Raw genomic sequence first — 17,506 nt, forward strand, 5'->3', positions numbered from 1 at the left:
CCACCTGTCTCCCCAGGACTGGAAGCTCCTCTAGGACACGAACATCATCTGGTTCCTCTTTCAGCTCAGGCTGGTCTAGCACTCAGCAGGGGTTAGAGCAGGAATCTATTGAATGCCCACTATGCATGACATCAAGGACACAAGGGTACAGAACACTTGGGACCCCTGCCTTCAGAGTGCAGCTGGAAGTCCTAGCCTCCAGCAATCCCAACAGGCAGTCCAGGCACACTCAGCATGGCTTCAGCTGAGCTAGTGGAAGAGGTCCCCAGAGGCACGGAAGGTGAGACTGGAGGGAGCACAGATGACATGGAGACGTGTCCCAGTAACACGGACAGCATGTGCCAACATCCAACTCAATTGGATGCAAAACTCAAGGGATGCACGACATGGCAGGGAGGGGGGATGAGGCTGACTCAGGAGTAGTGAAGGCCAAGTGTTTCCTGAACTTGATACTGACATTAACATGGAGGCTTTCAGGGCCAAAAGTTCATTTCTGAGAGTTTACTCTGGCTGGAGAGCTGCCTGGGCAGGTGAACCTATGAGCAGGTAGAGTGGACTGGTTCTTCTGAGACAAGAACCCTAGCGAGGACAGTGACAATAAATGTCCCCTCAGCTGCTCCAAAGTAAGACTTGAACAGTCTCCAACCCAACAGCTGAGTGGCGTGGGCCATGCTGTTTAAGCGCCCCCACCCCAGCCCGCACTATACTGAGAACCTGGCGCACCTCTATCCTGGATCTGTCAGGACCCAAGAGGCAAAGCACTGTAGGCAGCCATATTCCTTGTCACCGAGGGCTGAGCAAGCCTCCCTCGCCGCTGCACTCCACTCCTGCTGGAGGAAGACGTGCCACCAGTGTGCGACTGAGAAGGGCTCAACACACTGGTCCAGCCAGACACTTCTGATGAGGGGCCTCAGCTGGCCGCGGGAGGAAAGGCGACGGGCTGGATTCTTCTTCCTTTCCCTCACATCACAAACCCATGAGGCCAAGTTCACTGTCCCCTCCTTGCTCTTCATCACAGCAGTTAGCACTGTTTTGCAAGAAGACCTTTCCCCAAGGGACTTCCTTGGTCTTCACTAGCACCCTCTGAGAAGAGAGGCAGCTAATTCATGCCACTTACTGCCTCTCCACTTACTGCTACCTGCTGGGGCTGATGTCCTCAGAGTCACACACTCGGCACCCGCGTCCTCCCTCTGCCTTCTCCCCGTCTATGGAAAGCCCAGGGTGAGGACTTTGAGGCCGGGGCTTACTGGCTCATGCGTATGTTCACTTAGGTTGACATGTGGCCAAGCAGTGTAATAGGCTCAGAGGGCAGAGATGAATACCCTCCAATTCCAACAGGGCTCAGGAGCCAGACAGCCCTTTCCTTGAGTTCAGGACACATGCTGTAGCACACAGTTAACAGTGAGCGCTTTAAGTCACTTGGAAGCAGCAGCAGGTCAGGGAGACTGGTCTAGAAAGGTGTGGACTGTTCCACTACAGAACGCCCGCCGCACATGGTGAGGAGTGGGGACATCTGCGTGTGCGAAGGATAATCACTGCCAGCCTGGGGCAATCTCCTGAAGGGCTGTGTTCTGAACTAAGTGGTATTTCAGCTTCTCATCAGAGTAATCAAGTGTCTCCACACATTCCAGAAAGAGAGAAGGGGAAGGGGAGATTGACGACAATTAAATCTCTTCTGTTTGGCTCGGCACCTCCCCTTGGAGTGGCCTGCTGTCCGATCCTTACTCCAGGCCTCCATCTGACACACTCCCACCACCACCATCTGTAACTTCAATTCTGCCCCTAGCTTGAAGGTTTCAATTACACACAAGGTAATGGGCCCACAAGGACCTGGCAGTCTGGAGTGTGACAAGAGTTGCTCACACCTCATCTCTTGCACTTCCAGGCATCTAGAACCATCTGCAGGGACCGATTTCGCAGGGGCCCAGGGCTGGAGAGTCCCAGCCCTTTGTGAGGGCTCCTCCAGGCAGGCTCTGAGCGTGCTGTGACTGACAGGGTCTCTAATGAGCCTTAACTGTGAGCTCAGCAGACAGCAGGAGACGGGAAGGAAGCAGCACACGTGCGAGGGGCATCCGCAAACCTAATTCGTGAGTGAAGTGTCGGGCCCAAAGAGGGCGGTTCCACTGGAAAAGCCTCCCCCTCTTCACCCGGCACCCTTCCTAGAGTGCCGAATGCCTTCAGCGGTAAGCCACAGGGTGTCTGGGAGCCCCCTTACTCCTTGGGCTACTGCTGCTTCTCAGTGGTCATGCAGGTTGCAGGGTTACCTGTCTACCACGACACCTCCATCTCCAGCAGAACAGGACACCCTGGCCACACAGAGTAGGGAGACCTATTCTTTACAATGACTGAGTACCTTCTTAATAATACAAGTTACTGTGAAACTATCTGCCTTCAGAGATCATCACATGCCGGTGACCTGTAGGACAAAGAGAAAACGATTCCTGGAGCAGCTGGGAGCACACAGACTGCGGTGGGATGTCACTCAGGCTGGGACTGATTGGAACTCAACAATGAGCTGTCCCCTGCCAAAAACTAACCTGTTGGCAGCATATTCAGGAAGTAGAAGGGGCAGAGGGTCTAGAACAGAGCCTGCATGCAACAATTCTCTAGGGAAAACCAGACCCCAGCGGCATCAGTGCAAGTCTGAAGTGACCGCAGAACCCACTCAGACAGCTACTGTACACCAAGAATCACGTCACAAGCTTTATACCCCAACTCCAGCGGACCGGGTCAGTGTCATCTCGCCAGGAAGGAAACTGAAGCTCAGAGGTCACACAGAGAGACAAGGTGAGGATGAGCTAAGCTTGCCTATACCTTTCCCTTCCAAGCATCTCCCAGCCCAGTGCTCCAAAGTGCACACTCTGGACACCCAAGCTTAGGCCAGCACCCCAGAAACACCTGGCCATAAATTCTCTGCAGAAGCTTGACTCCCAAATAAGCTGACATACGCTCTGTGGCCTGGCAAATAAAGGTACAGTGGGTTAGGGGGGCATCACTACATAACGAATCTGTTTCCAAAACAAATCAGCTCCCTGCTTTGGGTTTTGGCACAGCCCTGGGTACCTAGCACATTTTCTGCGTCAGGGTCATGAACAGGTGTTAGCAGATGAGGTGTTCAGACAGGAGCCAGAGAAGAAACAGCCTCCAAGAGAAACAGACTCAGGAAGCGCCAAGAGGGGGGAAAGCTACAAAAAAGGACCACTGGGTGACCGTGACAGCCCCTGGAAGACGGGCTTGTGGGTTCTCAAGCTGGGCTACGCTGGCAGCGTACGAGAAGAGGGCCACGAGAGATGGGAGACGAAAACCAGAGGAAGCAGAAAGCAAGTGATGAGGTCCTGGGAAGGTGGGGGGAGAAAGAGCAGAAGGCAGGATATGGGACAGCAGCAGGGAGCCTGAAGACCTGGACTGTGGCCACTACGGCTGGGTGGCCGGAGTGAAAGCGAGGATGCTGAGTGGCCGAGACTACGACATTGGCTGGCCCAGTTCAACCTGACTCCCTTCAACGTCAGATGGGCAAGATTAATTTCTACGGTCAATGTGATGAGATCAGAACATCCTATCACTTTGGGTAGCCTCTTCGTGGAGGCAGTTTCAGATTCAGAGCACGAAGCAGAGAAAAGTCCCACCATGCAATCAGGAAGCACAGTAGGAAAGCAAAGCGCACTGCCAGCAGGGGCCAGGGGGCCTGATGTCAGACCCCTGATCCTGGCATAGTGGACAGTCTCCACACTTGCCCTTGATTTGCTCTGGGGTTGAGGGTGGCTTCCCACTCACAGTTAGTCCAGATAATATGAGGGTGGGGGCTGGAGAGATGGTTTAGCAGTTAAGGTTCTTGCCTGTGAAGCCAAAGGACCTAGGTTCAATTCCCCATAAGCCAGATGCACAAGGTGGCAAATGTATCTGGCGTTCGTTAGCATGGGGGGGGGGGGGGCTGGTGCGCCCATTCTCTCCACCTCCCATCTGTATCTTTCTCTCTCAAATAAAAATAAATATTAAAAAAAAATGAGGGTGACTCTCATGACCACTGAAAAGCTTCAGCAGGACATTAAAGGCTTGAGTTTAAGACTGCAATTCATGGGCTGGTAGAAACAGCTCAGTTACAGCACTTGCCAGGCAAGTATGAGGGCTGGAATTTAGACCCCTAGCACCCACATAATGCTGGGTGGGCACATCGGCTTCTTGTAATCCCAGCACTCGCTTGGGAGGCAGAGGCTCCCCAGGGCACACTAAGCTAGACTAGCCAATCAGTGAACTTTAAGCTCAAGTGAGAGATCCTGCTCCGTAAGACAGCAATTGAGAAAGACACCAAAAACACATGTATGTCCACAAACAAATCTGCCCAAAAAGGGAGGTGGGGGGCTACCAAGAAAGATGGCTGAAATCAATAGCTGGGGATGAGACACCCGATGCTGTCAGATTTGGAACTGTGGAAAAGTCCTTCCTCATCTGTTTGCCTCACAAAATAGTTGTGAAGATTAAACAAGGTCATGATGAAATATATTCATAAGTTCCATAAAAACATTTTTATCAAGCTGTGCATGGTGGCTCACACCTTGAATACCAGCACTCATAAGGATGAGGTTGGAGGATTGCTGTGAGTTTGAGGCAGCCTGGGATGCAAAGTGAGGAGTGCCAGGTTGGTCTGGACTAGAGTGAGACCTTGCCTCAAAATAGGAAGAAATTTTAGCTAGGCACAGTGGCACATGCTTTTAGTTTCAGGACTCAGGAGACTGAGGTAGGACTGCTGAGTTCAAGGTCAGCCCGAGACAACATAGTGAATTCCAGGTCAGCCGGGGCTAGAGTGAGAGCCCGTCTCAACAAAACAAAACAACAAAAAAAGAATTATTTTCATCACAAAACTCTACTGTTATTTTATATGTCATTCACTAAGAAAGATTTCATGAGGAATAGAAATTCTAAATGTGAGAACAACAAAGAAAGTAATTCCTATTTTTGACCTTGTAACCTCTAAAAAGTCACAAAAGTGTAAAGTAGTCGTCTTAAAGGTGATGGAGACTGGGAGCTTTCTGAACACTCGGGTGTGCAACATTCTGAGGCCTGGCCACGATGGGAAAACTAGAACTGGTTAGGGCTAGGGGCTGATCTGGCAGAAATCAATGCATTCTTCTTCATTAAGTGGGGGGAAGACTAGCTCTGCATGTACTGGGGTTCATCAACTGTCAATCAGTTCACATTTACAGGGGAGCAGGGCAGGTGAAGGCACCCCAAGAAGCACCATTTCATTTTTCTAAGCAAATCAACCATTTCTTCTTGGCTCGGAGCGTTACCTCACTACCACTTTGACACAAACCACATGCAGCACCCTGAGGTGGCAGGGTCCATCACTTTGTCAGGGACAGCAGGCGGGCTCAGCCCCTCAGGCCCAGGGTCTGCTCTCCTACGCGACTCCCCACATCCACAGTCGTCACTCAGAAAGCAGGATGCTGGCATGAAAAGGCTCCTCACTACTTTCAAAAGAGGAGTTCACGAAAGTGCCGCCAGAGGCCTTTGGCTGGAATACTTTTTCCCTGTGAAATGGAGACTGCAGCATAGGGCGCCTGCAGGAAGCTCAGAATGAGCTCAAAGCATCACACCTCCCAGAGGCTGGCTGGGGCCCATCACCAACGACTTGGTCCAGTCTTTGCTCCAGCCCTGAGACAGAATAGACCTAGCAGAGAAAAGCTCATGATAGGTCAAAACGGATGGACAAGAGGGTGCAAGCCAAGTTCTCCCAGCCCAGGTAAAACTTCTCCCTAATCCTCCAGAACATCTGGGATCACCAGAGAACAAGAGTCCAGAGAGGCAAGGCAAGCCAAGGGCTGGGTTGGCACAGTTAAATTCCAGGGAGACAGGACTCACTCTCCCCTCTTGGAGCAGCCCCTTGACGCAAGGCTCTGCTGTACAGAGAAAAAAAGTCATCTTTTTATTAAGTTGCCTTGCACATGGGCATGTGATGAACTGGAATATGACTTGTTAGAATTTTTTAAAATATTTTAATTCATGTATTTGAGAAAGAAAGAGGCAGAGAGAGAGAGAGAATATGAATATAAAGATGAATTAATGGTCATGCCAGGGCCTCTAGCCACTGCAAGCAAACTCCAGATGCATGTGCTCCCTTGTTCATGTGGCTTACATGGGTTCTGGGGAACTGAGGTCCTTTGGCTTTACAGGCAAGCGCATCTCTCCAGCCTGACTTTTTTTTGAAAAAAGATAAAACCCCAAATTTTCCCTTTGAGATAGGGATTTGTCTCCCAAACTCCAAAGACATGAATCTTTTAAATTTTTATTTATTTGAGAGAGAAAGGGAGAGTGTGTATATGTGTGAAAGGTAGATAGAGAGAATGAATGGGTGTACCAGGGCCTCTAGCCACTGCAATGAATAAACTCTAGATGCATGTACCACCTTGTGCATCTGGGTTTATGTGGGTACTGGGGAATCAAACCTGGGTCCTTAGGCTTCACAAGCAAGCACCTTAACTACTAAGCCATTTCTCCAGCCCCAATGATAGGAATTTAATCTCCTGCACTGTCAGGAGTACTTGGGGGAGAAAGGCTGAGAAATCCTGGGAGGTGAGGCTTAGGCATGTGTCACCAAGAGACCAGTCCACCAGTGGTCAGTATGCAACAAGAGAAGACAGAAGTCCTGGGAGGGGGGACTTAGGTGTGTGTCACCGAGAGACCAGTTCACCAGTGGTCAGTAATGCATCAGGAGGGGACAGAAGGGGCTGCCTCTGTGGGATCTGGAAGAGCTAGGAGATATTTCTGAGACAGAGGGGTGGTTAGACTGAGCTGATAGGCAGGGGCAAAGGAGACTTTAGTTTCCTGGGGTGTAAAGCTGATGGTGGTACCCAATTTTTGAAGACGACCCTTTCCCAGAAGAAAAGGCAGTCCAGTATCACTATGAAGGAGTGAGTTACCTGCCTGTGGACCCCAAACCCTCTAGCTTTTGGAGCTTTTTGCATACATCAGGAGCAGACTGAGAGAGGCCAGATTAAAAGCCCTAGCAGTTTTGGGCACCTGTGGGTCAAAAGGAGTGTAGGTTCAGGAAGTTTCCTGCAGATGCTTGAGGGAGATTCCTCTGACCCCTGAAGGACCTCAGTGGTCTGAGACAAGTTAGTGGGTTATCGGGCTGCTCCCTGTACTCCAGCCATAAGGTACCAATAAAAAGTGTCCAAGGCTCAGGTTCCATTGTGAAAGAGGTGGTGGAAAGAATGTAAGAGCCAAAGGAAGAGTAGAACTCCTTACAACGTGCTCCTCCAGACACAAAATGGCCTGGATATCCATGACCCTGCAGTGCCTGACACTACCTACACAAGACCATCATAATAGAAGCAAAAGACCATGGCATCAAGCTGGGCATGGTGGCGCATACCTTTAATCCCAGCACTTGGAAGACAGAGGTAGGAGGACTGCTGTGAGTTTGAGGCCACCCTGAGACTACATAGTGAGTTCCAGGTCGAAAAACTTAACAAAAAAAAGAAAGATCATGGCATCAAAATAAAAGACTGATTGAGAGGGGGTTGGGGATATGATGGAGAGTGGGGTTTCAGATGAAAAAGTGGGGGGAGAGAGGGAGTTACCATGGAATATTGTTTACAATTATGGAAGTTGTCAATAAAAAAAAAATAACTAAAAAAAAAGAAAACTGTCCAATGCCTGGGAGCCAGCGGGCTCATTTGGGATCCCAGTCAGGGCACTCAGACAGAAAGACCCTCTCCAAAGTGAGCTAGCTGGCTTTCAGTGTCCATCCTGGAGGCTGAAGCCAAGAAGGCTTTCTTTCACCTCCACCCCAATGCGTTCCCTCTCCTCACAAGTAAGGAAGGTTAGAAGGAGTTGTTGGCAGTCCTCCCAAGTGGGGAGGTGGGTTTGGAGGATAGACTCAAGGACAGCTGTTAAAGCTTGGGCTTGTCAGAAAAAGGGGGTATGGGAAATTTCTAGATATATAAGTCTGAGGTGGAGAAGGGGACATAGGACCAGAAAGGAACACTGGTCTCCCTCTGAACTGGGAGGGAGGGGCATCTCCTGCAATGGGAAGACTGATGCTGGAGTCTGACTTGTGGCTTGTTGGGGTCTCAAGTGGGAGGCCAATGGGGGTTGTCGTGGTTTGAGTCAGGTGTCCCCCATAAACTTAGGTGTTCTGAATGCTAGGCTCCCCAGCTGTCGACAATGGGAAATTAAAGCTTCCTGGAGGTGGTGTATTGTTGGGGCAGGCTTATGGGTGTTATAGCCAGTTTCCCCTTGCCAGTGTTTGGCACACTCTCCTGTTGCTATTGTCTACCTCATGTTGGTCAGGGGGTGATGGCTCATGCCATCATTTTCCCTGCCATTGTGGAGTGTCCCTCCAGGTCTGTAAGCCAAAATAAAGTTTTTCCCCAAAAGCTGCTCTTGGTCGGGTGATTTCTGCCAGCAAAGCGAACCTGCAATAGGGGTGAAGGAAGGAGAGCAGAAAGGGGGGAGGGAGAGGGAGTTGTGTCAGGCTAATGGCCTGTGCAGAAGGAGGTAAGGGTTAAGTCCTCATCAAGTGGGGGACAGAGGAGACAGGGGATAAGTGAGGATAGAGTGGGGTCTGGTGAGGTGGAGGGGTTTGCAACTGGAGAAGGAATAGTGCAGGGGACAGCAGGGAGGATGGGTGTAGATTGTTAAGGCGGGGGGGGGGGAGGGAGTTAAGGGGGTCCTCAGTATCTGAAGCAGAAGGGGGTAAAGTCCTAGGGTGCTTCCTGGAAACCAGGACAGTGGGATAGTTTTTAAGAAGGCAGATCCTAAGCCAGGATGGAGGATTTTGAACAAGAAGAAAAAAGGGAGGGGGGAGAAGTCCTGAGAGGCGGAACTTAGGCATGTGTCACTAAGAGACCAGTTCACAAGTGGTCAGCAATGGGCCAAGAGGGGACAGAAATCCTGGGAGGCAGGCTCAACCATTACAGTGCTTTCAAAGCCTTTATGAGTAAGTCAAAATAAGTAAATGTCCGCCTGCTAACAGTTAAATAAAGCTGACCATGGCCAGATGCTCCTTCCAGAAACCACTCCTGTCAGCTTGACTGAGGGAGGCCGCAAATCTGCTCACCACTGTCACCCAGCACTTGTCACACAATAGATGGAATCAAGCGAAGGAAGGGCAACTGTCTGACTGCTCTTGGTACTCATGCTCAGAGAGGCCATGCTTTTCAGTGACTGAGTTGTGGACTCCTCAAACGTTTCCCCAGGGGGCTGGGAGACAGCCCAGCATTTGAAAGGTGCTTCCTTAGAAGGCCTGCTGGCCAGGGTTTGATTCCCCAGGACCTGTGTAAAGCCAGATGCACAAGGTGGCACGTGTGCCTGAAGTTCATCTGCAGCATGAAGAACACCCAGACTCTCTCTTTCTCTCTCTCAAATAAATAAGTAACTTTTTGAACAATCCCCCCTGGGAGGGAAGCCAAGGAATAAAGGCTGCGTATCTCCCAGCAGACATGCCTGAACTCACCTGAGGTGCACACATCAGCTCTGACTAAACCTGTGACCTTACCTACCTATGCTGAGATTATCAGGAAAAAGACATTTTCAACTGTCTCTGAAATAAATGAGGAAAAATGCTGACCTATGTGAAGGATGACGACAAGGGGAAACTCACAAGAAAGCCTCTCGCTCCAGAACACAGACCCAGATCATATCTGGCCTTCAAGATTTCCACAGCAGCGTGCTATCTTGGGTCCCTAGACCCAGCACACCTTCATCATTTGGGGACAGAACTGAATTTCATGCTGCATTCCTCACGGCTGCCACTGGAAAAATGGTTTCCAGACTTTATTGGTTTAACTATTAGCAATTGAAGACTGAGTAACAGTGCTTAGCACACAGCTAGCTCTGCTAATCAATGCAAGCGATGAGCTATGAATTCCAGCACCAGGCTTAACCCCAGTCATCTATCACAGAGGCGGGTGAGCCATCTACACAGGATACGTGCACACCGTCCATTACTGGACCCATTTGCTGCAGGCCTCCACTCACTTGTTCCCGGTGGTCAGGATGCACTTGGGCACTCCACCCTTCTGACTGTCACATGCTCCCTGAAGACCTCATGTCACCCAGGCAACCTGGACTGGGGGGAAACATGCTCTTTCTTTTTCCTTTTTGTCCTTTTCCTTCCCTTCTTTCTTTCAGGGTTTGTGTGTGTGTGTGTGTGTGTGTACCAAGTGTGTCCACCCTCCCCCCTTACTTCCTTGAGACAGCGTCTCTCACTGAACCTAGACCTCACCTCAGTGGGGACAATTTCTGTGAGCTGCTGTACAGGTACTGCTGAGGCTGGCAGTGCAAAGCCCTGTGCCCAGCTGCCCCTTTCTATTTCTGGAGGGCAGGAGGAATATGCTGAATCAAAAACTGATCAGGTTGAGGACCTGCTGGCAAAGCACCAGTGTGCCTGCCACCTCCCCCCAGGCCTGGGCAGAGGGGGGCTGAGGGAGCAGCTGTCCCTGCTCTGAGGTCTGCTCTTCGAGACAAGTCTGAGGACACCAAGAGCTGGGCCTCTGGGTGACTACAGGAAGGAAGGGAGGGGCGGGGAAGAATTATCAAATCAAATGGGCAATGCTTGCAAGCACAGAGTTTTTTTGCCTGGTAAAACACAGATATATAGCTATTTTTGGTTAAAATGGCAAAGGCAGGCTGGGCTGCTGGGTGCCAATCTGCAGAACAAACTCCTTCCTCAGCTCAGGGCTTCAAATATACCCTGGCTGAGAGTGCAGACTCTGCTGCCAGCGTGCAGAGGGAGGCCGCAGAAGGCCAAGGTTCACGAGGCCCACGGAGCATCTCCCTAGCACACGGCCCCGGCCCACATGGAAGTGTGCGTATTTTCAAACAGCTTAACAACCAATCTCAGCCGGCTTCCCTCAGGCACAATGGGATTAATATGTAATAAAATGATGTTTTGGCCATCTGCAAAGGATAGTCACGTCCACCAATCAGAGCATGCCCTGTAATCCCAAAGCAGCAAAGGCTGCGAGGCTGGAAGGACGACGAATGCTGATCTGGCAGCAGAACTCGGGCTGCCTTGGCCTGGTGCAAGCACACAGAGCGTTGCTCTTTAATACTCCTTCGAATTGGACCGCTGGTGGACCAGGCAATTCCCCTACAGTGCCCTGGCTCTGACATCTAAGTGAGGCCATTCTCCTCATGGGGAATGCTGGCAAATCCTAACGTTCCTGTCAGTCCTGAAACTGGAGTCTTTTCTTCACAACTGTCCCCTCCTCACTGGAGCAGGCAGGTGAGCACACAGGGTGCCTGTGACCTGTGGGAGGATTGTGAAAACACCCACCTATCCCATCCACCCCAGACTCCATGAAGCCAAGGTCTGGAGACAGGTGGGGCCTGAGGCAGACTTGGAGGGGTGCAGGTAGCTGAGATCACAGCTTCAGGAAGAAACTCAACCAGCATGTGAATACCACAGCGCAGAGCTCTCACACGTCATGAGACTATCACAGCAGGACATGCTACATGGAGCACTCTCACAGAACAAAGGGCTTTCGCAAACCTAGTGAGGAAGGAAACAAGAGCCCCGTCTCTGAGCGAAGCAGGAGACAAGCAGCAGGAGAACGCTTCAAGTGACCTCGGCAGTCGATCACAGGCTCCAGCAGGAAGACAGCCCAACCGTCCCCTGCACGCGCCACACACAGTAGAGACCGTGAAGCCACGCCATTAATCAGCAATGGCTTCTGAAGCATGCTGGTATGGTTTTAATGAGGCATGCCTTACTAGACCCTAATTTGTTAGAAGTCATGCTCCATTTCCAGTTTGACACCCATCATATTTCAATTAAAAAATTAACAAGCATCCGCAAATCCCCAACCCATTCTCGGACAGGAGCCTGCTATAGCCTCCTGTCCAGCCTTGAGCAGCTGGTTCCAAGACTAGCTTTATATAGCCCTACTGTGTGTGTGTGTGTGTGTGTGTGTGTGTGTGAGTGCACATGCGTGCGGAGGGGTAGAGGTCAGCACTTTTCAAACCACCCAGTGAAGCTATGGAGAAAGGTGAGCAGTTAATCCTAAAAGACCTAACTCTAAGAAAGGAATTTCATTCATGTCTCTGGTTACTGTGTTGAAATTATATGAATGTGAAATACAGCCAGGCATGGTGGCTCATGCCTGTAATCCCAGCACTCAGGAAGCTGAGGCAGGGGTATTACCATGAATTTGAGGACAGCCTGGACTACAGAGCAAGACTCTTTCTCAAACAACAGAAAGATTATTTTCCAGAACATACCTATATCCTAACGTCAAACCTCTTGCTGGGATGCAAGTGACCTCAGCCAAAGGCAACCAACCAGCAGAGTGCCAAGCAACAGACCAGGATTCCTTGTGCCACTTGTCCATACACCACTTCGCTGGTTGCTGTCTCAAGTGTCTGAAACAGGTGGCGTGGACACATGTGCCTTCGGTGGGTTTGTGACAATTAGACGGAAAAACAATATGGATAGGAATGCTGGGCTCTGGGCTGGAGAGATGCTCGGTGGTTAAGGTGCTTGCTGCAAAGCCTAACAACCCAAATTAAATTTCCCAGGACCCACGTAAAGCTTGATGCACAAAGTGACGCATGTGTCTGGAGTTTATTTGCAGTGGCTAGAGGCCCTGGTGCACCCTTTCTATCTCTCTCTTTCTGTTTGCAAAAAAATAAAATATTTAAAAAGAAAATAATGGGCTCATGCCTGCGCACACAGTAGTATGTAAGCTTACTGCTGCTATGACAAAATACCTGAGGCAATCAACTTCAAATTCCTGGTTTCAGAGGTGAAGCCAAACATCGTGGTAGGGAATGTGACAGGGTAAAGCTGCTCACCAAACGTTGGCCATGAAGCAGTGAGAGGCGGGGGTCATGGTCCCAAAACCTTTGAGAGCAAGACCCTACTGGTATAACTACCTTCTACTAGGCCCACCTCCTAAAGATTCTACCTGCTCCCAACAGCTCATCAGCTGAGGATCAAGCCTTCTGCATGTGAGCCTTTGGAGTGACTTTAAGCAAGCACCTTTAACTGCTGAGACATCTCCCTAGTTCCTGGGAGGACTTTAAGATACAAACCCTAACAGTATGTTCATTCAACAAAAGTAGCTTCTGCTTCCATCCTTGGTTTGCTTCTACCCTTTCTGGTATGCCTCCTGCAAAAGACAAAGGGAAAAAGGGAGAAGAAGAGGCTGGGGAGATGGTTCAGCAGTTAAAGGCACTTGTCTGTAAAGCCTGCTGGCCTGTGTTCAATTCCCTAGGACCCACATAAAGCCAGACACACAAAGTAGCCTATGCCATCTCGAGTCCAACAGTACTATCAAGAGGCCCTGGTGTGCCTATACTCATTCTCCCTGTCTCTCTCTCCCTGTCTCTCTCTCTTTTTCCCTCTCTCTCTCTCTCTCTCTCTATTGGCAAATAAGCAAATGAAAATATTTTTAAAAGAAAAGGAATGGCAGTATGTCTGGCAACCTAACGAATGCCACATCCTAATGCCAGGTGTCAAGATGGATGTAGCTTGGCACTTCGGCCTATGTCCTGGCACCAGCCCACACACACAACCTCAGGCTGAACCCTCTGACCCAGTACTGGGAGCAAGACAGCTCTTGCTCCTTCCTTCCTTCCCTATCCATGCTGTAATTCCCTGGCACTTGCAGCAAAGCAATCGGCTGACTAGGTTTCCATCAAGGCAGGCCAGAGTGACAAGGTCCCGGGGGAGACCCACAGCTGTAGTATAGCGCCTCCGTTGCCATAAGAACACAACAGCCTGTTAAACACCAAGACCTGATGGAGAAAAGTGTGCATATCCTTTCTTACATCCATGTTCAGATTATTTCTAAAATCGGTAATAACTAAGTTGGCAAACTGAAGTGAAACTCAGCCAAGCCCTCCTCTGTGCTGGGTTAAGGAAGGTCCTGCAGCTGAGCAGAGTGGGCCCCATCACACCTCCAACTCCAGCCAGCCGCACCCACACAGGGTCAGTCGCAGGTTTCTGACCAAGAGAAAGGCAAACTGCACAATCCACACCTTGTTCCGTAAGCACCAGCGAGTAGGCTGATGGGACCTCTGCTCCTCAAGTCTCTGTCTTCCTAAGACTCCGCCTCCCAACCTGGCTACACATCACTATTTCTCAACCAAGACCATCTCTTCTGCACCACTATGACCACACTGTCAGCACCCACCCCCCAGGGCTAGATTCTATGCAAAATCCCAATCACGCAGACCCAACCAATCCAATGGCTAGGCCAATGTTTAAAAGTTAGGGTACCCAGGGCTGGATAAATGGCTTAGCAGTTAAGGTGTCTGCCTGCAAAGCCAAAGGATCCCAGTTTGATTCTCCAGGACCCACGTCAGCCAGATGCACAAGGTGGCGCATGCACCTGGAGTTTGTTTGCCGTAACTAAAGACCCTGATGTGCCCATTCTCTATCTCTCTCTTTCTCAAATACATAAAATATATTTTTAAAAATAGAAAAAAAAAGTTAGGATACCCAGGCCAAGTGTGGTGGTACATGCCTGCAACTCCTAGCACTTGGGAGAAATAGGCAAAAGAATTGCTCTGAGTTCTGAGGCTAGCCCTGACTACCATGAGACCCTATCTTAAAAACATCCCTTCCCCAGTGAGCTGTTGGCCCGGGAGGTCTGATGCCCCCAAAAGATTACAGGCCATTGCCAAGGCCCGTGTTTTTCTACCAGGAATAGATGGTAAGACCCTGTTGCTGAAGACTCCACATACTTGGGCTTCAAGGCCACTAAGAAATCCTGCTGGAACTGAGCTGATAACCTCCTCCATGTAGACCAGCTGACAGAAAGCTGGAAGAAGCCATTCTGCATGCAGTTCAATGGGAGAAAGAGAAATCACCAGTGAAGATACTCCACAGTGGACACTGCAAGCCTTATATTTGGCCAGCCAGGCCAAATGAGCCAGTGGGTGCTACAGTGGCACGTCTGTCATGGTGGAACCCAACTGCCCTCTAATTGGACTGGAGGCCCACTCCATGGGAGGGAATACATCCCTGATACTGAAAACTTAAAACAGGGGTAGTCATGAGCCCTAACGGTATAACATCTGCTGCTGTCTGACTAAATGTATATACTATGCGCACCAAACTGCCCAGTAAGCACTTCTCTTAATGTTCATACCCTTACATTAATGCTACTCTCACTTTTGGTAGGGAATCTTCTTTTTTCAGATGGCAATGACCTTGGGATGACTCAGAAGACATCATGGTGCTGGAAAGAAGTGACAGGAGTGCTCAGCACTGCAATATCTCAATCACACCTTCCAAGGCTCAGGGTCTATTGCAGAAGTGGCGGAAAGAATCTAAGATCCAAAGGAAGAGTAGGACTTCTTACAATGTGCTTCCGTCTGACACAAAATGGCCTGGATATTCATGACCTCATAGTGCCTGACACTACCTACATAAGAACATCGTAATAGGAGGAAAATATCATGACATCAAAATAAAAGAGAGACTGAGAGGGGGAGGGGATATGATGGAGAATGGAGTCTCAAAGGAGAAAGTGGGGAGGAGGGACATTACCATGGGATTTTTTTTATAATAATGGAAGTTGTTAATAACCCCCCCCCCCAATTAGGTTATTTCACATAAAAATTCAAACTCATGGCTCCTCCAGAAAACCTTGAAAATAAGCAAAGGAGAGAGGCTTACATTCCCAACCAGGTACCCTGTCTGAGCAGAAACATTCACCCTTCCAGATAGGCCTATGCTCCAAGCCCCAAAATCCATTTTGGCAATCCCCTTGCTCTGCTGGTTCCTGGTATGGGATCCCTGACCCAGAACACACAGCAGGCTCACCTACATCACAGTTGTTCTTCTATCTTCTAGCCTCAATACTCTCCCACAAAGTAAATCTATGTGGCTTGGGACTAACTCTTTTCACACCTACCTTCTCTTCACTTCCTGCATGAGGCACCTGGAGCTGCCTTTCTCAGCAGAGCCACTGACCTCCTGAAACCTCCCTCCTCCCACTTCCTGAATCAATACATGTAAAATATAGCATGGTCACAACTCCTTCCATCTGTTCCACTTTTGCCTCACACACCTGCCTTGCAGCTGGGAGTGGCTGTCCCTATAAATACAGAGACAATTGCACTGTGGCCTTTCCAAGCGGCAGGGGAGAGTTTTATCTGAGAACGATACCAGATCTCCTACTATCACATCTTTTTTCCTGCTAAAAGGGTTCTGCAGCCATACAAGGGAATGCAGTAATCATCAGAGGCGGTGAACAAGGCCCCGACGCCCCACTTTAAGAGATGCCTTGCTGCCGAGCCATGTTTGGCAGCTGGTGATCACGTCCAAGATGACACGGGATACAATGGGAAACGCAGAGCTTGTGGTTTTCAGACGAGTGCCAGACTCCCTGGCTAAATGACTTAGGCAGGCTGACTGGCCTCCTGGGACCTGACTTCAGTGCTTTCCTTCCTTTTTTTACTGTGGCTTTACAGATGGTTTTAGATTATTTTTGTATTTTTAGGTAATATTTTGGTGCCAGTTTATCCAATCATTTTGAGACCAGTTAAAAAAAAACAAACTGGGGAGTGGGGAAATGGCTTAGCAGTTATGGCATTGGCTTGTGAAGCCTAAGGACCTGGATTCAATTCCCCAGGACTCATGTAACCCAGATGCACAAGGGGGCGCATTGTCTGGAGTTCGTATGTAGTAGTGGCTAGAGGCCCTGGCATGCCCATTCACTCTTTCTTTCTCATAAATAAATATCTTTTAAAAACTTTAAAAAAGAATTGAATACTTTAGAAACAGATGTGTTAAACTTTTAAATTACACACGGCACTGCGGGTACCCGGTCTGGCTGGAGATGCTATCCAACAGCAGACTTACAAGGACTTGGAGCAGTTACCTTGCTGGGCAGCTGGTTGAAGGTGTGGAGTCATTTTGGCCATGCTAAGTGCAAGCTTCTAGAAACTACAGACAACTAGTTAGGGTGGGAAGGGGGTTATCATCAACTTCAGCATGCTTATCTTGGGCTTTATCAATACAGGGAGAGACCACCATCTGAAACTCATCTTCTGACTGTGTGGAGGAATCTCAGACCCCGGGCTGACGAGCAGCTAGGGAGAGAAAGGGTTTCCGGTGTTTTGAATTCTGCACGGGAAGGGCGGCACGGCGGCAAGTGAAAGCAGATGGGAAGGCACGGCACGCACCAGGTCGATCAGGTCGCTGAGGTTCTTCTCAATCTGCTGTGGAGGCAGGCGCCTCATGAGGTCCAAGGCACAGTCCAGCTGCTGATCGCTCTGTGGAGGGACAATGAAAAAAGCACGTGAGTCATTCCTTCTCAAAGACATTTGTTCCTCCAGGTGCTGCTTGCCAGCATATTCTAAGAGTCAAGGAGCCCTGCAGGGGCACCCCACCAGGCCTGAAGGGGCCACTGTGCATGAGATCCTGAAGGAAGAGGAAGCAGGCCAGAGGGCCCAGCAAGCCACTCCTCAGAGCAGCAGTCCTGCATAGTCTGCAGCTACAGATGACAACTTCCGGCTGGTTCTGAGTGGGTAGACTCATGGAGTAGAG

At 49.8% G+C, this 17,506-nt stretch overlaps 1 protein-coding gene across 2 annotated transcripts in view; it reads right to left on the reverse strand.

Annotated features, from left to right (window-relative positions):
* Positions 1 to 17,506, reverse strand: part of Capzb (capping actin protein of muscle Z-line subunit beta) — a 132,110-nt gene that overhangs the window by 50,926 nt on the left and 63,678 nt on the right. For both annotated transcript variants that reach the window (XM_004657579.3, XM_045150558.1), the window contains exon 2: positions 17,143 to 17,232. In XM_004657579.3, coding sequence (XP_004657636.1) covers positions 17,143 to 17,232 — 90 coding nt within the window. The remainder of the gene's footprint in view (positions 1 to 17,142; positions 17,233 to 17,506) is intronic.

Source organism: Jaculus jaculus, chromosome 5 (genome assembly GCF_020740685.1).
Source record: "Jaculus jaculus isolate mJacJac1 chromosome 5, mJacJac1.mat.Y.cur, whole genome shotgun sequence".
NCBI classification, from domain to species: Eukaryota; Metazoa; Chordata; class Mammalia; order Rodentia; family Dipodidae; genus Jaculus; species Jaculus jaculus.